The sequence below is a fragment of the Anomalospiza imberbis genome, chromosome Z (assembly GCF_031753505.1).
Source record: "Anomalospiza imberbis isolate Cuckoo-Finch-1a 21T00152 chromosome Z, ASM3175350v1, whole genome shotgun sequence".
Lineage (NCBI taxonomy): Eukaryota > Metazoa > Chordata > Aves > Passeriformes > Viduidae > Anomalospiza > Anomalospiza imberbis.
This window is the reverse complement of record NC_089721.1, coordinates 13,369,209-13,391,939: the sequence shown is the minus strand read 5'-3', so window position 1 is coordinate 13,391,939 and position 22,731 is coordinate 13,369,209. Positions and strand designations below refer to the sequence as shown.

Below are 22,731 nucleotides of genomic sequence, written 5' to 3'. Positions count from 1 at the left end.
TGCCCTATTAAAAGCTGTACCTGCTTAATTTTTGTTGGCTGCCTCTGTGCTCATGCAAGAATTGGTGGATGTGGTGCACACCAAATACTTCCAGCCAACCTTACAGGATTTTATCAGCACTGAGAATGAACCCCGACAACCGAAGCAGGAGGCGAGCAAATTGTCTATCAATTGAAACAGTAAAGGGCACTATTGCACATATGAGGGTTTGGTACCAAACCAGTCAAGAGTACAAGATGTCTTTCCCTAACAATATAAGGAATAAAAGGACCCTCCACTTCTTAAGAGAACTTCAGGTCTAGTATGAAGTCTGTCTGTTTTCTACATTCTTCCAGTCTTTCAAGACTGCTGAAGAGAAGTTCAGATCTTTCTCATTCTTTCTACTGACAAGTGGAAAAGAAGTGCATAGGACTTTTACAGCATAAACCCCCAAGGTCAGCAGTTCCCTATCTTGCATCCAGCCTACAGCAAAATGCTTATCTGTGCAGAAGATGGCCTCAAGCCATAGATCTAAGCAGTATCAATCTCACCACCTTGAACTGTGAGGGCACACCAAGTCTTTAAACATTGATTTCCCCATAAACACATGTAATATGTACATTGAAGGAAATCAAAGCAAAGCAAATTGCTGTTGAACTAAAACATTGTGCAGAAACAATTCTGTCACCAAGGAAAAATAGTAAGGAAACCGTTTAACCTGCATGTCCACAAGATACCTTGGTGATCCTGGGGTTAAGAAAATACAACAGTGAAATACAGAGGCTCAGGTACCTACTGCCAGTAGCTAGGGCTTCATGACTTTCATGTAGGTACATTGATTTAAATACATGAAATTCTGGGCTCAAGCTTTCAACAAATTGGAAGAACTGGGAGGTCTACAGAGAAAATTTTGAAAGCAGAGTGATATAATCAAGAGCAGCTGGGCCAAAGGAGCTCAGTATGCACATGCCCTCAGACCGAACACAACATTCTGTAAGGCAAATATCAGATAAAGCACACGAGAAAAAACCTGCTAGCTCAGCGTTTTTGTAAATAGAGAAGTACCTTCCCCCCCTCACTGTGGTTACCACTGTGTTCAGAAAATAATTCCTCGGCCCATCCCCCTCCTCTGACTGTACCACTACCTCCAGCTGACTGGGGTGACTGACAAACTGCATAACAAGATATTTGTAGTCATGATAGTAAAAATGCTTAGCTGTTATGCACAATAAATGGTTTCCATTTGGGATTAGTTAATGGAGAAATATTTTGGGTACTTTTTGCTCAAGGGGTTTCCTTTGCTTGCAGGGTCGTTCAGAAAAAGCTCCCTGAACTTTGAACCGTATCTGCAAAGTGAGATAAACAAGAGCCATATAAATACCACAGCCCTTTTCCCCACACTGTTTCCTTCTGCAGCGGAGCCAGGCAGAGCTGCCAAGAAGGGGGAGGAGGAAAGGGTAAGTGTGCTGGGTTTGCTGTGAAAGAGCTTCATGACTTAAGATTTGGCAGAGTGTTTGCTTATTTCTTTGGCTGAAAAGGCTGACTGTGGAAATTTCCATTGGAAACTAAGTTTAAAGTTGAAATATGAAGAGAAGTATAAGACATGGTTCTCCTGCAGCCCACAGGGCGGACAGCTGTTACTGGGTGCTGCATGCCAGTGCTGCAGAAGGCTGCTGTAAAGGCAAGGAAGGATATCAAAATGTCATGAGAGTCTCATGTGCTCATAATGGATATAAAGGCAGGCTGCTTTCCTGATGTGTGGAAAGAATGGAAAAAGGCTGCATTGGTATATACTGGACCACAGTTTAGTCTTCAAAGTACTTTACCTAGAACATCGGGAAAGAACTGTCAGGGACAGCTGGATTTTGCAAATGCAGCAACAAATGACTCCTGTTTTAAAAGGTTAATTATTATTAATCCTTTAGGCTATGACAAGATGGATGGAACATGTATTATTTATCAGAATTTATTGTTTCCAAACTATTTTGTGGTCACTGTCAGACTTTGATGTAAGTGGTGATGTTGTACAATTCCACAACCTAGGACATGTTGGGGAGCAGCCTTATAATTTTATATGTTTATAATTTTAAGTATTTCTTGATAATGTGTGTTTAAGCCAAAATTTAGATGTTAATAGAATAAAATGAAAAGGTAATTTATATAATTTATTATATGCTTTGATTTTCATAAACATTAACTGGACTGAGTATGGATATGAGATTTTGTAAGATCTGAGGAATCCTGAAATCAGTTTTCATTTCTGGTTTCTGCAAAATTGTTTCTTGTACCTGACTTCTTCATAGCTTTTTCTCAATGGGATTCAGATACTCCAGACTGACTTGTAAAATTTTTGAAGTCTTTTTTATTATTTTCTGCTATGTTCTGTAGTACTTACTGTGTAGTGAAATCTGCTGTTGGTGTGTGTACTTTTAAGATGGTGAAATTACTCTGTAATCTGGAGTGAACTGGTCTAGATTCTTCCTGCCTTAAACAGTCTTACCATAATTTATTTCAAAAAACAAGAAAGAAGGCTACTTTAAAATCACTGAAGTGTTAAAAATGGTCAAAATAAATTACAAAGAGAAAGATTAGTAGTACTAAAAAAAAATTCCAGTTATTCTGAATGTTTACTTTGTAGCTGTTCAAACACAGTAACAAAAAACCACAAACACCTTCAAGCACCACAAAGAAAAAACACCTGCTTCTATTATAGAGGAAAGCTACTGAAAAACCAAAGAAATTGAGCAGTAAACAAAGAGCTCAAATTTTTTCTCATTCAAATTTTCTCTTATTTTTTCTTGTTTCTTTTTTTTAAATTTTTCTTTTTTTTTTTTTTTTTTTTTTTTTTTTTAATTACTGAATGGAGCCAATATGCTGCTGTGTTTTCTTATGGGAATTTCAGTCTGAACTTTGTTTAGGCATTGTCCTTACTTTGTTTATTTTCTCTCTTCTCAGGTAAAGCCCAGCCATGTGGGCAGGTCTGGGGCTAGTTCTGGCCCTCTGTCTCCTCCCAGTAGGAGGAACAGAGACCCAGAACTGCCAGGAGCCCCCAGAATGGCATATTGGGGAGGAGGACCCGATGTGGAACTCCAGAGGCTCGGTGACAGTGGTAGCTCTCCTCCAGGCTAGCTGATTATTGTGCCTGCGGCAGGCTTCCAGGTAAGCGTGGATCTCGTCCTAATTTTTGTTATCCGGTTGAGACTGCTACATGTGCCCTGCCAGAGATGCACTCCATGAACTCTAGCTGCCCCAAATGCCACCATCACAGCTGGCATGTGTGACCCAGTGACCTGGCTCACTATCAGCAGAAGAGTTCTGTGCCAGTGGGTAAGATTCTTTATCTCTTGACCTACTCTCGACTGGCAGATTGTTTTCTCTAAATTAGGTTTATAACATAATAAATAGTATGATCAGCTTGACATTAATGAAACCCAAACCACAGGAACACCTGAAACAAACAGCAACAGATGATTGATGTAGCAAAAATGGTGAAGCCAAGAAATATCGCAATTCTTTAATATAGTTAGATCACCTGAAATAGAGAGATCTGTGACCACTGATTTATTATGTAAGACCTGTAGGGGAAAAAATAAACCAAAACTTGTGCTTTTAATGTGGCTTTTCAGCCTGTGTTCAGAGATCCTACATATATTTTTAAAATCCAGAAGTTAGGGTAAATATTGTCCTTTCGAAAAATTGATGAAGCATTCAAGGAAGTCATCAGTGTTAGGTTTTCATCCAAGACCTGGGACATTGGTGCTGTATTTTCTAGAACTTACTCCTTGCAAATAATTAGCTACCATGACAGTAACAATAGTAATAAAATAATTTCAAGCTGAGACAAACAGGAATTGCATAAAGCTTTCATCTTTGATTAATTTAGGAACTGTGAAATTATTTTGGCTTAAAAATTCATAGTACCAGTTTCAGATTTGGATTTTAGTCACAGTGAGAACACCTTAGTTTGCCTCTCTAGACTGCACAGTTTACATGTCATAATAGGTTTTGCAAGTTTATTAAGAATTTGATTTTAAAACATAGTGGTAAATCTGTGGGTCCATTAAAGTTAAAAGTGGGCTTTGTGTTTGGCTTTCAAGGTAGTTGAGTTTGATTCTTACGTCTTAGAAAAAAATTAAAGAATCTCCCACATTCTAGACTATTTCCTGTAACTGAAAAAGAAAAGTTTTCTAGAGCAGTTCCATAGGAAAAATAGAAATGAAAGGGAAGAAACTCCACATCACACAGCTGTAATAAAAGCAAGATGGAGCGTATTAACTTTTGTGTCAAATATCATTATTCTCTAATGATTTATGGTCTTGCTTCTTTACATTCCCACTAGTTTGGAGGACCTGCGCGTAAAGTTAGAGAATGAAGGATTGGTCAACATCTCGTATGTGGTTGTCAACCATCAGGGAGCTCAATCCCGGAGGGAATTTCACCTACTAAAAGAACGTGTTTCAGACTACATTACTGTCTACCAGCAAGATGAGCAGCAAGAGGATGTCTGGACTACTTTAAATGGAAACAAGGATGACTTTCTCATCTATGACAGGTGTGTGCTTACAGACAAACATGGGAAAATATTTGCATATATTTTGAGTAATGATTTGCAAATCTCTATATTATTTCATTGATGTGCAAATAACAGACATCATGCTCAGCTTCTAAGTTGAACTAAGTAAAGTGCTAGTATTTAATGGAAAAACAAAGTTACAAAACCAAAATCTGCATTTGCATAAGTAATTTTGGAATAAATATTTTTTTCTTTAAAATTACCCTGGGTTTAGATGAACATGGGTGAGTGTAAAATTTGGTAACTTGTTCATGGTTTTATATTGTTTTTATTTTCAGATAACTTCATTACATCTATGCATGTCAAAGTAGAATCTTTTGTCTCATGGAAACTTTTTGATGAGAGTTGTTGAAAATGCCATGTAGACATAAGGAAAAATTACTCTTTAGGTAAAACTTAAAACTTCAAAAGAAAATTGCTTTTTGATATAGGATTCTGACTCAAGTATATTTTGGCAGCATCAGTAGGAACTGTAGTTGAAATCCCAATTTTTCGATTTTGATGTGATGGTAATTACTTGAAAAATCTTGCACTTGAAACATACCTATCCTTATTACTTTATATTACTGTAATGAACATTCCAAGATCATACAAAACCATAAATAAGCTTAATACAGAGTAAGAAAGTTACTCTTTTTCTGTAATGTGATGAATTTAAGCATATTAGCTACATTAGGTTTGTGGGATGAAACTGGAAGTGGAATGAATGATCTTGAATATTACAGCAGCAAATATGCTCAAGTAAAGGAAGGCTGATGTAATACAACAGACAAACAGAACAGTGCTGTATTTCGTCTGGGAGAGGGCCCAGACACCTTGTCCAGAGCATTTGAAATGTTGACCAGTTCTGTGCTGTCGACACACAGTGTATGTGTGGATTATGAATTGGCTTAGCACTAGCCTGGCCATGATCCATGATGGTTCTAGGAATCTGTTCTTGTTGTGCCTTAGCTATGAAAGCTTTGCCTGCTGCTGGTCCTAAACGAGCAGTCCACACATGGGGTGCTAAGGCCAGGGGACTGTGTGTTGGCACTGAACAAGCTGCCCTTGTGTACAGGTTCTGCATTTTCTCCAGCTCCTTTGAGCAGATCAGTTGTGTAATCAAGTGCATATCAGAACACTCAAGAGCAGACACCACAACAAGTGGGGCAAGCAGGCACCACAACAATCCCCTCATGCACAATAAATCAGTAATGCAGGTGCACCACAGTGCCCATCCCAGTCAAAATACCTCTCAGGTTGCATAAAAACACTTGGTAAGGATGCAGCAACCACTCTGCAAAGAACCCTTCTCATTATCCCAATGGGTCTGAATGCACCTCTGCCAGTCTAAAGTGCCACTAAATGACAGGCTTCTGGCAGTGCAACTACCACATCAGCCAGAAATCATGCTTCACATCCTGGCCAGTGCAGGTGAGCAGGCAAGCATTTGTAAGGAAGATACTGGATTTGCCTGTGAACTGGAACAGAAACACTCCCCGTGGAACTGTACAGTGTGGGTGGATTGATGCAAGTAAAGTGAGATATCATAAGAAGAGAGATTTAGTTGTAGGTATTTGTAACCACAGAGTTATTTCTCTCCTTAGATGCGGCCGTCTAGTGTATCATCTGGGTATGCCCTACTCCTTCCTGCATTTTCAGTATGTGGAAGAATCTATTAAGATTGCATACTGTGAAAACAAGTGTGGAAACTGCTCTTACATGGTATTTTCTTGTCTCATTCTGTGTATAATAGAAAAGTAGATTTGATTGGTATTTAAAATTTTTTTTCAGTGTGATTAACCCAGAAATATAAAATTTCAAACTTACACATTTCATGCATCTTGACAGATAGCTTTTAAACATTTTTCTAAGCTAATTAGATTTGATTTCGAATAGACTGATTGATTATCTGAATTCCTGTCCTTGATAGAAATGCAAATAATTGTCAGAAATGTAAATGCAGTCTTGGAGATTGCATTGGAGATTGCAGTCTGGAGATTGCAATTACTTGGAGAGTAATTCTGTTTGTAGAGCTATAGAGGTAGTGAGAAATTAACCACTCTAATTTTGTGGGATGGGTAAGTACGAATGTTTTTTAAAACCCAGGAATCAAACTCAAGCTGGTTTGCATTACTATTCATTGTAGTTTGCATTTAAACACAGTCTACAAGAGTTATTTTAAAAAAGTGATAATATAAGGTGAAAAATTATTGTTATTGCTATAAAAGAAGGGTAGCTTTCTTTAATGAATCATTCAAGACCAGAAAGGATTGTAAGGATTTTCAAGGATACTTTTAAGGATTATCAAGAAATGTACATACTTCATGGAAGTTCAATGAAAATAATAATTTTTTTATCCCATTGTGCAGTGTTCTGGCTAAATGTAGACCACAGACAGGTCAGATGTAGGATCTAGGATAAGAATACTTGTTATTATCAATTACTGGAATTATAATTGCTAAGAAGCCCTATCTAGTTGACAGTGGTGTGACAGCACAAGGCTATTTTTGATATGTTAGTACGTTCAGCAAAATAGCATGAATAACTTAAAAGTGCCTTTCATGCTTTGCAAAAATGTCAGTTAATATTTTACAACTAATTTAATTTAATCCAGTGTCCTGTATTTAATGCAAGCATCTGTTTTGCAGGAACCTGATCCTGATATTGATCGTGTATGTGAAAACATCACTAAAAAAGCAGCTGAAGAGCTGTCAGAGATAGAACCCAAGCCGACAGGTCAGCATTCCCATCCTAACCTGCACAGACATGGACACCACCAGCACCGCCACCACCACCACCAGCACCATCGCAAGGACAGTCAAGATCCCAAACGTGAGAACCACCAGGCTGCTGCTGAAACTGAGAGACGTCATCCTCACAGCGGCTGGCGCCACAGGCTTTTTGGCCGTCACAGACACGATCAGATAGGTAGTCAGCAGCACGTAGACACTGCCCCTCCAGGAGAAATTGTGGAAATTCCACAAGATAAAAAACTACGAAAGAAAGGGAAAAACAGCTGCAAAAATGAGTTAACTTGAAATTGGCAGACAGGATCAGACTCTGCCTCCAGTAGCTGATCCTGTCATTGTCGACACCTTCTGTTTGAAGTGCTAGGGAATTCTGTCACCTGACAGTGTCGTGGAGCACTACCAAACTCTTGCAGGTGACACGGGCAGCTGGCAGCAGAGGACATCACTGAATCTTGACAGTGCCGTCTGCTCTCTGCTGCCTGACATTCATCACCAGCAGGAGCAAGTGAAACTAGTGACACCTGACAGTGACAGGAAAAGGCGAGGAACTGATCCTGAAAAACAAACTAAGCACCTTCCAGAAACAAGGGAGTCACACTAACTCAGTTAATATAGTTGCAAGAGCAGAAAAATGAACAGATTAAGTGTTTTTATTGCCCCAAATTCAAAATCGTGCTGACAGGTGTGGGTATATTGCAAATAAGTGTATTTTTAGAGCAGAGCTTTTAGAATGATTGAATACCTGTCAAATCCCATCAGTGAAAAGCTTCATGATTTAAAGGAATTTGGTTGACCCCTAGTTTGTTTTTCAGTTCCACTGGGAAGGTGTCTGCATTCTTGATTAATTTGTCTTTCTTGTTTCTCTTCTAACATTCTGCTTGCATTTGTGAGGAGAGGAGCATAAACTATGACCTAGGGGCTCCTGTCTGATGTTTTGCAATCAAGAACAGAAGATAACCAAGAAAGATATTTTAATAATTTTTTTATAAAGAAGACAATATATTTGAAAGTTGAGTTTGTTTTTTTTTCCTAACCTGGGGATACAAATAATGTACAAGCAAAACTTACTCCTGAGCAATGTGACAGAATAATTCCATATAAAAAATGAAATATACAGACAGCAACTGCTTTATTTTCAAGTAACAGATTGATATACTTAACTTTGACAAACCTTACTCAACACAGCTAAGAGCTTTGTGGCTCTTAGACAGAGTTAGAGGGTCCATTAATACATACTGCTACAGCATGTAAAATCCTACTAAATCAATTAGATCACCCTGAAGTGAGAAGTAGTGTTAACAAGTGAGAATCAGAATCAAAAAGAGGGTGGGATGAAACAAGTTTAATCTTGGTGTAATGTTGATCTTTTTTTATAACAGTGCTGAATTTGATAAGTCTGTATCAATTAGCAATCTGTATCAATTAACATAATATACCACTTAAACCTGTATAACTTCTCTGTCTATAGCCTAGCATTCCTAATGTTTGATTAACTGAATGGAAGTAAATCCAATTGTTTGAAGGATTTCTGGATGAAGAAGAGAATATTAATGAAAAGAAAACTGCTATGAAAGCATACACCATAATTAATGACGGTTTAATAGGGAAATTACTACTCCTACAAAACCTGAATCTTTTTATTGTGAATGCCAATTAGCAAGAGAGTAGCTTTGAATATACACAGAATGCATGCCTTTGAAATGGTTGACAAGAGTGTTTTCAATAAAACATACTTTCTTCATATCTTGTTTTTATTTTGAGATGCAGAATTTGAAACACTGAAATACTTAAAGTCATTTACTCAGAATCTCCTCCGTTTGAAGGGTAGGTCTTGGCCTTTATTAAGACGTTGCTCCAAGTCTCTTATGGTGTTTCGGAGAATTTCAATTTCCTTGTTTTTCTCTTCCTGGAGATGCTGCAGCTTCTGTAAAAGTGCAGGCAAAGGCTACATTCTTAAACATCACATAAAATTACATAACAATACATTTTGCTACTGCAAGTAAGATATATTCTAATAAGAATATTTTCCTTGGTATTTTGTATCAAAAAATTACAAAAAATATTTCCTCAGAATCCTGTTTTTCTGCCATCCCAAAGTCTTAAGCCTACCAATCCGCCCCCCCCCAAAAAAAAAACCAAAAAAACCAAAACCAAACAAACAAATAAAAAAAAAACAAAAAAAAAACCCAAAAACCCCCATATGCAGAGTATTATATCAGCATCACTGATGTCAGCTCTAGTTTAAGTTTCCAGGTCAACAATTCTGTAGTAAAACCATCTCACATGTGGCTTTTTGTTGTTGCTTGCCCTCAGTAGTATCAATATGTCAAGAGCCATGACAATTGGAGTTGATGATCCTAAAAGTCTTTTCTATCTTAAATTATTCTATGATTCTATGAATTGAGTTGTGTAGAGGGTGTGTGGGAGAGAACACACAGAGAAACCCCAGGGAACTCCTGGTTCAAACACCCTGAAACAGTATCTGTGTGCTACACACTAGGAAAGCACCTACCCTTCGATAGATACTTTGTGGTAAGACTGAGGCCTCTGAAAAGGACTTGGTGGTTTTATCCTGAGCTCTTGCCAATTTAGCATTGAACTGAAAGAATCAGGCAAAGACAAAACTATAAGAATGAACGGGGTGGGGAAAAGGTATATTAAATATATCAAGTGTAATTTTCCCTTTTTATTAGTTGCATTTTTTTACCTGGAGGTAGTTGCAGTAAGCCTTTCTACTAAGTCTAGAAAAGCAAGGCTACTTATGTTTAATTTAAAAAGAACGCAGTTACAAGCTGTATTTCTTAAAAAAAAAGCCTCAAAGTTTTGCAAAACTAGTACAAATTTGATTAACTAAAACCATGTAGCTAAAAAAGACGCTTCTGAAAAAAAGAATAAAATTGGAGGCTTCTCAGCCATATATCTACAGGATGAGAAAATACAAAAGGTGCTAAAATCCTTCAGAACCACCATTCATCTCTTATGTTCCCAGGATAAGTCAGCCTGAACACTTCCACAACTTATTTCTTTTTTGATGTGTGAAAGGTGTGAAGAATTTCCTTAATTCTTTCTGTAATGAGAGTCTTTAACACATGAGCAATGAAATGCATGTTGAATGCCCTGTCTTAAATCTCTTCAGGATTCGAATTTTTTATTAGAATTTTATTTAAAAAAAACATATATTCTCACCATTCAGAAATTAAAACCAAGAAAGTTAAGCAGAAAACATTACTGAAGTTTTTAATAGCTCAAAATTGAAACTGTTTCTAGGTAATTTAATTTGGAACAAGAAGAGAGCAACCTTCAGTCTCCCTATACAGTAGGTGGAACTTGACTCCTGAACAGGAGTCAGTTACAATTGTAGAAGGGAGCACCTGCCACTGATCCTCATAAAGACAATAAATAATTAAGTTTTCTAGATTCCATCATATTACTTTGTTAAATACTAATTAACATCTTTTTACTACACAGTCTCTTTGAAGTTTACCAAATGCCCAATTCATCCTTAAGTCAGCTTTGTAATGCATACCTCTATCTGCAGTTTAATTATTTCATTCTGCTTCTCTTCATTTTGAATTTTCAGCTGTCTAGTTAGCTCTAATATTTCCAGTTCTTTTTTCTCTCTCTCTTCTCTATACTCCATTTCTTTTACTTCAACTAGCAACACAGTAACACCAAAATTATGATTATAATAGATGAAATTATATAGATGAAAAAATAACATCATTTTCCAAATATTAAAACTTTCTTGGATATCAAGTCAACATTTCACTGGAAGACAATTCAAGCAGAAACCACACCAAAACTATATGAAAACCACACGGTCCTATCCCAGTAACATAGTGTCTTTTTTAAAAAAGCATATAATTTACAATAACTTTACTTGTTTTCACCTATATGGAGGTCCAAAAAAAATCCTACTTTTTAAGGTTATATGTCTAATGGAGCAAATTAACATAGAAATCAGTTTTTTCCTCATTGAAGTATTATTTATTTGTGAAAAAAATGTTCCACTTTCCTGAACACAGATAGAAGATTTGAACAGCAATCTAGCTTACAGTTCAAAGCAAGGTTCCAGTTGACACTTATCTCAAAATTTCATTCCTTCTGATTTTTATGCCCACATTCCCAGCATTTGTTCTAACTATCTGGGAATTTCTGTTCATCCCGTGTTTCTGCACTATTGCTTCATTACTACTGTCTGTTCTCTTCAGCGAAGATAAAATTCTCTTAAACACTGCACACTTCTAGTGTTCACGTGTTTCCACTAAGAAGTGGAACTCATATTTATCCTAGACAAAATGTAGCATGGTGACAGTATGTTTTACCCATTGCTAAAGTGTTCAGTCTTCAGAGAACTTACATTTTTCCCTTGTATCGCAATTCAACTGTGTTATTTCTAATTTGTGGTCTTCCTCTTTGTTTTTAATTTCTGTCATGAGTTTCTCAATTTGATCTTTATACTCCTGTGAATGTAAAATATTTTATCAAGATCTTGCAGTTTCTGTGCTCTTAGCCTTCTGCAAAGCACAACCATCATGTAAAAATATACAGTACACTATTATTCAGTACTTTTTTTATCCTCAGTCTTGTAAATTTAAATGCCCAATTACTTCTTACACAGACTGACTGAAGTCCAGAGATGAAAAATTTAGTAGATTTCATTGTATTACAGCTATCTGTTAATACAAAATTAGAAACTGTACTTCTTAGGAGAACAGGCAAATGGAGAGGTAATATTCCTTTCCCAAGAACAGGATCTGACACAATGATGCAGTTAGTTAAGGAAATACAGTTTCACCTTTGTGGATTTTTGACTCAAAAAGGATTCCAGAACTTCATGTTGGCAGCACTAGACACATCAGTGATACCAGCAGTAGTGATGCTGCTGGCACTGATGTTCAAAGTTTGGAGATGCCAGTTATAAATTTACTCCAATAACTTAATAACTCCAATAACTATAAATTTACTCCATAATTTTCAAGGAATTGTCTGTAGCTGCCACTGTCGAGGTGCTGACTCCAAAGCTCTTGTTGCAGCTTTCTACACAAGATCACCACTCACCAGAGCAATGCCTCGGGGCACTCACCAAGGCAGTCACTGACTGGGGACCACTATATGGAGACATAGTCAGGCGCCTTCAGAATGACACCAGGAAGTCAGGCCTGCTCACACATATGTTTAATGGGTGGAATAATAATTTATCAGATCCTTCAGAAGGCATTACTCATTTTTTTTACTCGAACAGTCAAGCTAATAGCTCTACTGGTACAAATATTTAATTTTAACTCATAACACATAAACAGGCAAAGGAAACCAGCAGTGAGATTCCTGATCCTAAACAGGTAACAGATCTGTGGTCTCCACACAGAGAGCTATGAAAACAGAGAACTCTGACTAGTGCTTCTGGTTTTACCTCCTTTGCAAAAATGAGTGCCATAGATACAAAGTACAGAGATCATATATGGAATTTATTATGAGGTACAGATAAGATGTAGAGACCTATTATATTTGTAGTACTTATTCCTGAATAAACTGGACAAAATTCAGACCACTCCTGATTCTCTGTCAGCACAACCAGACATCTTCAATGTGAAAACCCTATTTCCACGTGAAAAATTATTTTAGCGCAAGAGATTAGAATGATGAAGGTGAAGTTGAATTTAAAGCTAAATACAGCTAAAAAAACCCCAAGTTCATCTTAGATTGAGCCAAAGTTCTCAGCACCAAGGAGTTTTAACCTCTTAGTTCTTCTAACACCTTCTCACATGGATACTGTCATGAGAACAACCCTTCTCTTTTTACACATGAAAAACATTAACAGAAGAGCACAAATAAGAATATCAATAGCAAACCCTAAACAAAAAGATATACAGCATAATAGTGATGCAGTATTAATCCTTTACCTAAAGAATGATAATTTGTGACATACCTCTTCACAAGTCTTTAATTTATCTTCCAAGATGTGAATGGTTCCCTTTAGTCTATCATTTTCATCTACATAAACAAAAACTATATGGTACACAAAAAAGTACATTTTGACAATTTCTTTAGCATGAAAGCAGAATAAGGAAATTACTTGCATTTTTTGACTTGGCTGAACTTTGAGAAAAAATTTTGAAGACATTATAATCATCATTACAGAACTACATACTGTCTGTTTTAGTTTTTTAACAAGAAAAATCATAGTTTAAGTTTAATCATAATATTTACTTGGTATTACTACTTAGAACTTTCTTTAGTTTTCTGGTAAATGATGCATTCAAGAAAATCTAGATGCAAAGTTCTTTGACTCAGAAAATGAAAACTATTATTATGGCTACAACAGTTTCAAATTGGAAGATGCAAGTTCTTAAGTACCTGTTTCCCAATAACCAGAAAACAGTATGCAAACACAGAATTTCGAGAAAATAGATTTTTTAAAAATTATTATTATCAATTTGAGTATTAAAAAAATCCATATACTTCCAGTGTTAGAGGTTTATTAATATATATATATATATGTAAATATGTCTTGAATGCATAATGGTTATAAAATTAACTTCATGGTTCACTGCTGATCTGTAGTATAAAGATATAGCAAATATTTATATTTTTTTTCAAGTAAAAATTAGTAGTTGTCAAGTATATGTGGATAACAGCAATAACATTTAGTAACATTATATACTAAGGATTAAGACACTCTGGTTTAACAAAGTGATAATAACTGTGCATAAACACTTGAATAGTCTACAATCCAACAGTTGAATGATACTTTCTCACCTTTTGTAAAATTGCCTGTGTTACACTAAAATGAATTTAAAACCCAACTATTGATTAAAATAACCTCCCGGAGGCAGTTACTAAGTAAACTATGACAATAATGGCAATAGACATTTATTACTGCACAAGATTGATTTTAGTTAATTTTTTTTGTTTCTCTTTGCCTGCCGGTAAGTTTCTGTGTCTGCAAAAAAATCAGTAAATATAAATGAAAAAAATTGAATGCCTGCTCAATTGAAATTACAATACAGCATATATATAAAATAGCATTTTCTGCCTCTACCTTTCACGTTACACTGGTTTTCAATGGTTTGCGTCAGACCCTTTATCACATTCTGTAGAGCACTGCATTCTGAAAGAAATGTAAGATCCAGTATTTTAAAATAGTGGCTTCACAAATTTACATTTTCTTTACAAAATTTTATCAAATATTTCATAATAATTTTTGTTAAATGTTACTCTAAGTCTTTTTACTGACTGTAGAAAGACCTCAGATTATTATTACGTGGTTACTGCTTAATTTTAGCTTTTAGTTTGATGATTGATTAAAATCAATTATATAAAGCAATACAAACAATTTCATAAAACTATTACATGGTTGTTTCTAGTCAGAAAATAAGCATATTTTTATTTTCTGAGCAATACTAGAAGTTTCCCATATCAGCCTTCCAGCAATTTGATGTATTTAATGAAACTGAGACTTACTTTCCTGACATTATTTCTTTGCCAATTTTCTTTTTAACAAGACCAAGAGAATCCACTCACTGCAGTCTCTCACCCTTTTTTTACCCATTTCTTGATGCATGTAACATTCAGCATAAGCTTTGAAAGATTCAGAATATGTGCTATGGCTCCATTATCTCATTTTACACAACAGAATTATACATGCAAGCTTTTATCAGTTTACATAGTTGTATTTCATAATTTTATTTTTTAAACCGTATTTTTAATATTCAAACACCATATGTACTTCCTGTAATATAGGATTGGGGTTTCATTAAATATTACTTTTATCCCTTATATTCATTGTAAATTTATCAGTAGAGTCACAAAACTGTCAAAGACTGAGAACAGCAGAGGCTCTACAACCGAGGCTATTACTTTTAAAGCTTCTCTTTCTCTTTCCTGAGTACCACGGTGTTTCTTAAATGGCTTTTAATTTCCACAACACAGAAAAGTTTGCTAAATAACAGTAACCCATCAAACTAAAGCCCTTTTGAAAACGGTCTATCATGTCGCTAAAGACTACATTACAAATAATGAAGTGAGGAAGATGAACTGAGATCCCAGCTAACAGGTTCAGTTTTCCGCTCAGGCTTTTTGACAGTCAGCCTGATCTTCCATCAAGTCTGCTTTTAATGCAGCCGAGTACGTTAGCCAGATACCTTCTCACGTTCCGTGCTTCCAAAAAAAACAGTAGAGGGAGCACGAGCAGCACAGAAACATTGCCTGCCCCTCAGTTCCTGTGCCGGATCAAAAGCAACTGTGGAAAAATCCTATTCAAAGTCGGAATGATGAGATCAGCATGCCCGTCTGTACCAACTAGTTCTACTACAAATTTCCTCCCATTTGAAAATGTATGGAAATTAACTCAGATGCTTGTAATTCAGGCACAATTTGGAAAGACATCTGAGTCAACACTAGAGCAACAGCTACTCTTTATAAGGAATCATAACTGTTTAAATGTAAGCCACTCTTTTGTACAGTCCCAAGAATATCTGCATGTCTTTCTTAAAATATATTCTTTAAAGGCTATATCTTGGCAAATCTCATATGTACCTAAAGTTGTGACTGGAAAAAAAAAATCCTGGGAATGTACAAGTTCTGCTTGCCTACATTAAGGAAAAGAAGCAGAATTTTTCTTAATGTTTGCAGCCTTGTGGATCACTGTCATAGCATCTGCTATGGATCCTGTGTAGTTCATTCCCTGTAAGGTATAGTGTCTACATGCAGAAACACTGAACAGCATAAGTGTTCATCTGCCTTTATAATTGATTTTTTTATAGGGCAATTATATCAACCACTTTTTCCTTTAACACCTTAGAAATGCTAAATAAACAAATACGCAACCCTGAAGATGCTAAATAGAACCTCAAGTGTTCTTAATCTTGCTTTCTTTTAGAAAAAGTACATTAGAATTTAATTCAGTACTGTAGCATCACAAGTCTATTTAGCCACCATAGAAACGGTAGAAAGGAGTAGAAAACAAAGATTTCAGACTTGTATCTGTCTAAAATTGATCTGCAATGGTGTACACAAAACAAAAACTGCTTTTTTTTAATCTAATCTTAGTTAAGCAAAGAATGTAACAAGAGAAAATAAAGGTAATTTATGACCTTTCAGATAGTGTATACACAGGCCAAGCTGCCTTTTCTTTTTCCACCTTATCTTAGATATATATCCTCGCTTCCAAGGATATAAGTGTTTCACTGCCCTCTCCCTTGATTTTTAAATATTTTCTTTCTTCCTTTGTCTTTTTTTTTTCCAGAATTTCCAATCTTCTTTTACCTTAAACAGTTCTAGGAAAGATTTTAACAAGGATATCAAGGACTCCTCAGGTTCTCACTTGTTAGAAATTTCTTGGGGTGTGAAATGCTATTTTTGTTGTTGTTGTTTCTTAAAACAAAGTGTTCTTCAGTCAGGATAAAATTTCACTTCCTTCACCCCACTACCACTAGTAGCCACAAACCCTTCAGGGTAGGTGGAACAAGTCTATCCTTCCACAGCACTCTTTCTTCCTGCTCCTCTGCTGTAAGCAACTTCTGTCGCCTTTGGACCAACCCTTCAAAAGATACTTCAGAAGCTGTGGTTGAGTTGGGTGCTGGGAAACAGCTTAGGACATAAGGCTAGGAGAAATTTTTTTCCAAGCCACAACTGGCAATATCACTCTATAAAAGCCATTATTTCTTCTTTTTGTCCATTTTTTCCTTTCCTTTTTTACAAACTGTTTTATATAAACCCACTCCTTTCTGGTTTCATCAATAAAGAAACCTCTTCTGTTACTGGGGGACTGTCCTGCACTGTCTGACTTTTGTGCTTAATAGAGAAACAAGTGTTTCTGACTCAAACCAAAGTTCTGTCCAGTTCACTATGCCACTTCACAATACACGCTACGAGATAATTCAGGAAAGGTGAAAAAAGCTAGATAAATGCTATCATTAGTACATCCTCTCAAGTTCCCAAACACAGAATGAAGGAGGACAATGAGAGATACTGTCTTTGTGTTCAAAAAATTTTGTTGTTTTCCATGATTTTTTCCAGTTTTTTTGGATTAATGTATACTTCTGTTATGCACAAGCTTCTGTGGAACCGATTTAACTTTATTTTGTAATGTGTGGAAAAGTTACTCCTTTGTTAGCTTTAAATCAATAAACAAGTTTTATTTCCATCTAGTTTTTTTACTGCGTTAGACAATGAATATTCTATTCTGTAATCACTTTCTCTGTGCCATTCACAATTTTACAGCTATGAGTCATATCAGCTCGATTCTTTATCTTGGCTGAAAAGCTCCCAGTCAACCAAAGTCTTCCCTCATGTCCCAAAATTGTGACCAAACCTGTGAAAGCCCCAGGTGCATTTTCCCACAGGCACCTTCGGGGTGTTTGGCTGGGCACAAGGCCATCTTAGAATGAATATAGATGGTGCATTCAAAAAAAGGCTGGCAGCAGATTCAGAAATAGCAATCCCTTCTTCCCATGCTTGTAAATGGAGGCTTTTGCCCTTGGCCCATGCTGCAGTTGTGTGGCAGTCACACACTAGACCCTGGGAGTGATTTTCTGGCTTGATATCAGACTTGTTTCTTCACTTGGGACCAAACAGAAATCCTTGGGCCATGTCTGGCATTTGTTACCATTTCCAAACTCCATTCTGACTCAGCCTCCTGAGTCACTGTCATCAGTACAGACTTGTTTGGTAATGTAGACTTTTGGCTGACCATGGCAGTCCTCACTGGACCAGCCCTGCATGGGCACAGTGGGAGTGAGCATTGCATGGTTAAGCCCATACATCCATGGTTTTTGTTACAGAAATGGCTCCTGGTCCCTTGTACCTTGCTCCTTCCTGGCAATACCAAGCCTTGCCTCCTTCCCTGTTAGCTTTTCTAGTTCTGCTATTGTCTATTTTGAGATGTGTGGACCAGAACATGACATAAAATTCACAGACCTTACAGAGTCACAAAGATTATTTGTCTTTTTCTTCCGTAATTATGCTTGCTTCTTTGTCTACTGATATTTTAAGAGAACTGTTTAGAGGACACCAAGATCTTGTTCCTGAAAAGCAGCCAACTAACATCAACCATTATTTACATAAAATGCTTCCCATTTGTTCTGCTACTGGTCTCCATCTTCCCTGTCATCTTGTACCATGAGTTTTTGGTATATCTGAAGAGATTATCATCATAAGCAAACTTCACTCACTCAATAGCTCAATTTCAACACTCAGTTTCTGATTATGCTAAATTATCCAAGTCCCAGTGAAGACTGAAATAAAACCCAACTGGCAATCTCCCTCCTGTGTGAAACTAAGTTTATTCCTACCTTGCTTCCAAACTTTTAGCAGGCTGAGTTCCCAGAGATGAAAATCCTACAAAAAGATGCACCTCAGCTACTTTACAAACTACAGAAGAATAAGCAACCACAAATCCATGCTAAGTACTAGATATTGTTTCTCATTTCAAATACTCATCTGAAAACAGTTCTAGAATAAAACAAATCTTAATTTTATGGTTTTCCCTTTAAGTCCTCCTTTGTTTCACAACTTTTAGATTATGATTACAGACTTATAGTTCCCATCTATAAATGGTAAATGACATTTTATTAGCATCCATTGAACAGTCTGAATCCTCATAAAATTAATATGAATATTGATATTTACTATGACATGGATTTCATTACATGATTCAAGATTAGGCATTACTGCTTTTTCCACAGTGTCTTGGATCCTTGCTATGTTATTTTTTATGGCTGAAAAGAATGGAAATATCTCTCAAAACATCTTGAATATATGCAAAAATCATACCTTTCTAATAAAATAACTTACCCTCTTTTACTGATTCCTCCTTTGATTGACTTAATGTTAGCAATCTGTTACATTTTTCCAGCTGATGAATCAGTAGGTTATTTGCATCATTAATTTCTGATATTTTCTAGAAAATTGGAGAAGGACTAACATTACATTAACATGTTTTAAGTTTTGAAGTTTAAGTGAATAAAAAAAATTAACAATTCCACAATACTGCAGTACAAGCCTGTAATATTTCCCATTCAGGATATTCCTTTATAGAGAAGAATGATACTAGACTTGAGACCCTTTGCTGCTCCAAGTTTACCCTGTAGAACTAAGAATGCTGACTTACATCAAGAGTTATAGACTATTTGCCTCTCAGTTTTGTAGCCAAGAGTCTGGATCAATCCTCTGCAAGGTTCTTTCTACTGCTTTGTATATGAGGCTGTCAACACTCCTGCAGAGCAACAACTTGAACAGTATGTGGGAATAGGAACTAGTATAATAAGTTTATTCCAAGAGAAATGCTAAATTTATTTCAGGTGCTCCTTTTATACTACCTCTAGTATGGATTTGCTGACAAGGAAATCAGTAGAAAGCTGATCAACAGCAGTCTAAAAAGAAACACAGAACTGATTTTCCTCAGAGGGTCAATCTTCTAAGAAATGACACACACATAAGATAAAGGAAGTTCAATGCATATGGAATGTAGGAACCTGTGCTCCGGATAAGGCAATGACATTTTTCTAGAACAAGGAACAACTTATGAAAGGATACCCCAGCACCAGACCACTTGGTTTAGCTAGAGGTGTCCCTCCCTATAGCCAGGGGGGTTGGAAGTAGGTGGTCTATAAGGCCCCTTTCAGCCCAAATGATTCTGTGAATCTATGAAAGTGGTGTAATACAGTTAATCTTCAACACCATCTTCCATAGTCTTCCTGAGAAGCCAATTTGGCCTCTGGAAGATTAAAATTCTAGCACAGAAACAAAGGCTTCTCAGATTTCATAGAATCCACTCCTGTCTCCAGGATATAGTCCGTACAAACAGTTTTCCAAATGAAGTTGGTATTACAAGTTGTATCAGTAGGCTGATACAACATAAAGAAATCTTCACTCAAAAAGATTTTGAAAATGTCACACAATAATTATAGATGGCAGTCTCAACATTTTTTACCTTCTTCACTTACCTTTTCTATCTCTGAGAAGTCATATAGAAGTTTATCAAGGTTCACTACACTGGTTTTCTTCATAGTTTCTTCATCACTATGATTCATTTATTTCTGGACCATATAATCAAATGATCACTAGATATATGTAAAAAATAGATCTTTAAATTAATATATTTCTCATTCACACCATGCAAATTCTTAGGCAAAAATATAAGAAGAACAAAGAAGACTATTTTTTTAAAATTAAAACTATTTTTGTGTTGAAGCTAAACTTCAGCCTATTTAAGATCTTGAATTTCTAGGAAATACAGTGAATGTCAGAAATCCCAAACAATACCTGCCAAACTGATATACTGTGGTTGAATTTGGAAAGTTTGCTGCAATTAAAAAGTTAACCTGGATCCACTTCCATAGACAGAATAATGCACCAGGCACACATTAATTCAGAATCTTTTACCTGTGTAGATGCTTTAATACTTGGCTACCCAGGTTTAAAGGTATTTACATATTTTCTTATAAACAACAAGTGTTAAATCAGTGATAGGCACTGCAAGACATAATCCTTGCTGCAGAATAAAAAGACAGTATTTTGAAAGGCACCCATATAGTTCCAGATTTTTAACACAACCCCTATTTTTATAAATTCTACTTACAGAATCTTCAACGTGTATTTGCAAGAGGGATCTGAAATACACAACATGAATGCTTCTAAAAATATTCAAACTATATCTCAACATCAGGCTCCATGAGACAACAATTCTAACACCTACTAGTAAACCATGTGGTCCAAACAAAATCACCACTTCTACATGGTCATGTGTGACCAGCCTTTTTAAAAATAACAAAAAATTTGCAATCAGGAGATGAACCAGAAGTTAAAATGTGTCCACTATCCAGAAACTGATTGCATTTCCAGACAGAAATACTTGCAGTACAGTTAGGCAGAAATAGGCAAATGCACAACACTAAGCAGAAACCAAAATTACATAACTGAGTAATTTTCTCATTCAGTATTTACAAGCTTTTATGTGTACGTAACTTCTTGAACAAAGCAGTAAGATATTGGTTCTGTGTGTTTAATAGTTTTTTCTTCTGTCCACTCCTTCTTCAGTGAGACTAAAACTAACTCATAAGCCAAAACTCAGTTTTTTAAATTAAGTTTTCAGAATATAGTAAACTTGGAAAAAATTAATGCTTCTTAATTAAATTAATGGGGGTTTTGTTTTGGTTTTTTTAAATTAATTAGTAATCTTAATGACTTGCAAATTACTACAATGTAATGATTTGTCAAATTGGGGTTTTAAATATGTATTCAGGACACTCAAATTTTAAAAACAATTACCGATCTTAATATTCTGTTAGTTGATAATCTAAATGTACACTATGAATGTCAATCCTTGGCTTTTCCAATCCTTATCTTGGGCAGTATCTTATATTTGCCAATCACCACTTTTTAAATTATACTTTCAAAACTGTGTTCCACTCTCCACATTTTGACAGAGGATAGAATTCAGGGAGCTGCCGTGTTGAGCTGTTTTGTTTGTGTGTTTCCTTATTCTACAGCATCACTTGTTTTCTCGGAAGACAGGATGTGCTCAGCACTTGGCAACAGTACCACTGGGTACAAAACTCCTGCTGAACTGGAACAGTAAATTAAAAATAATGTTGTATTATTAATGTTGTATTTTTTTCCAGCAGGAGAACTCATCACTCTTATTTTTGTGCATAATACTCTTACATATTATGTCTTCAAAAGGCATTTTTTGTTAAAACTCCCACTCATGTTTTGAACGGTGATATATATGTCACTGGGGGAAAAACTAAAGATTTAAATCATGAGTTTGACTGCTATAAAAGTGACACCTTCCTTTAATGCCTCTTTGACCCCTTGCCATCTGTGCTTTCCCAGTACCACTTTTGAAACTATTGCAGCTGATGATACCGCTTTTGAAAAGTTAAGTTTTCAGTTTTTTGCTGCAGATGGCAGTGAAACATATATATATATACATATATATATATATATGGGGGTGGGGAGAGAGAGAGAGATACTAACTGAATGCAGGAATTATTCAGCAGCAGGCACCTCAGGCCCTCCGTCCTCCCCCGATCCCCGCTTACGCCGCTGCCCCTGAGGCACCTGAGGGCAGCCGGCGCGCCGGCGGAGCGTACCACTGCCGGCCCCCGGGGTGGGCCCGGCCGACCCCCGTGTTTACAGCGTCCCCTCAGGAGCGACGGGCTTCCCCCTTAAAAGTTGGATGTGTCCTCATTAGACAGCTGTTAATTTACTTTATGGACCTGGGTTTTTTACAGAAATAGGCTTTATAATTGCATTCCTGGAGCCCAAGCTGCATTCTAGTACGTGACATTTCACCCTTAAGCCAAGATTCTTAAATGCTTGTGGTTGAACAGAACGACAAAAGTCAGGGTGTCTGCAAAAGTGTGAAATGGTATGTCAGTTCCTGACCTACTCCGTAAGCACATGGCAGTGGGCTAAAGGGATAAGATGAATGGAAGGGAA

General features: G+C 36.4%; 2 protein-coding genes across 5 annotated transcripts; one reads left to right on the top strand and one right to left on the bottom strand.

Moving 5' to 3' along the window:
• The first annotated feature begins 1,280 nt into the window (after positions 1–1,280).
• Positions 1,281–9,025, top strand: SELENOP (selenoprotein P). The gene is made up of 5 exons (XM_068176176.1): positions 1,281–1,436; positions 2,935–3,138; positions 4,319–4,531; positions 6,139–6,256; positions 7,183–9,025. Exons 2-5 carry the CDS (start codon positions 2,948–2,950, stop codon positions 7,852–7,854), a joined length of 1,194 nt encoding a protein of 397 aa, XP_068032277.1. The 5' UTR covers positions 1,281–1,436; positions 2,935–2,947; the 3' UTR covers positions 7,855–9,025.
• On the bottom strand, positions 8,326–22,289 carry CCDC152 (coiled-coil domain containing 152). Of its 4 annotated transcripts, none has more exons than XM_068176174.1 (9): positions 22,267–22,289; positions 20,232–20,348; positions 19,081–19,186; positions 14,327–14,395; positions 13,214–13,278; positions 11,645–11,747; positions 10,811–10,938; positions 9,797–9,883; positions 8,326–9,208 (listed from the first exon to the last, which is right to left on the bottom strand). In XM_068176174.1, exons 2-9 carry the CDS (start codon positions 20,316–20,318, stop codon positions 9,086–9,088), a joined length of 768 nt encoding a protein of 255 aa, XP_068032275.1. In that variant the 5' UTR covers positions 20,319–20,348; positions 22,267–22,289; the 3' UTR covers positions 8,326–9,085. The 4 variants fall into 4 exon arrangements, with proteins under 4 accessions (XP_068032275.1, XP_068032274.1, XP_068032272.1 ...); XM_068176173.1 differs by lacking the exon at positions 22,267–22,289 and adding an exon at positions 22,077–22,158; XM_068176171.1 differs by lacking the exon at positions 22,267–22,289 and adding an exon at positions 20,980–21,023.
• Positions 22,290–22,731: the final 442 nt, after the last annotated feature.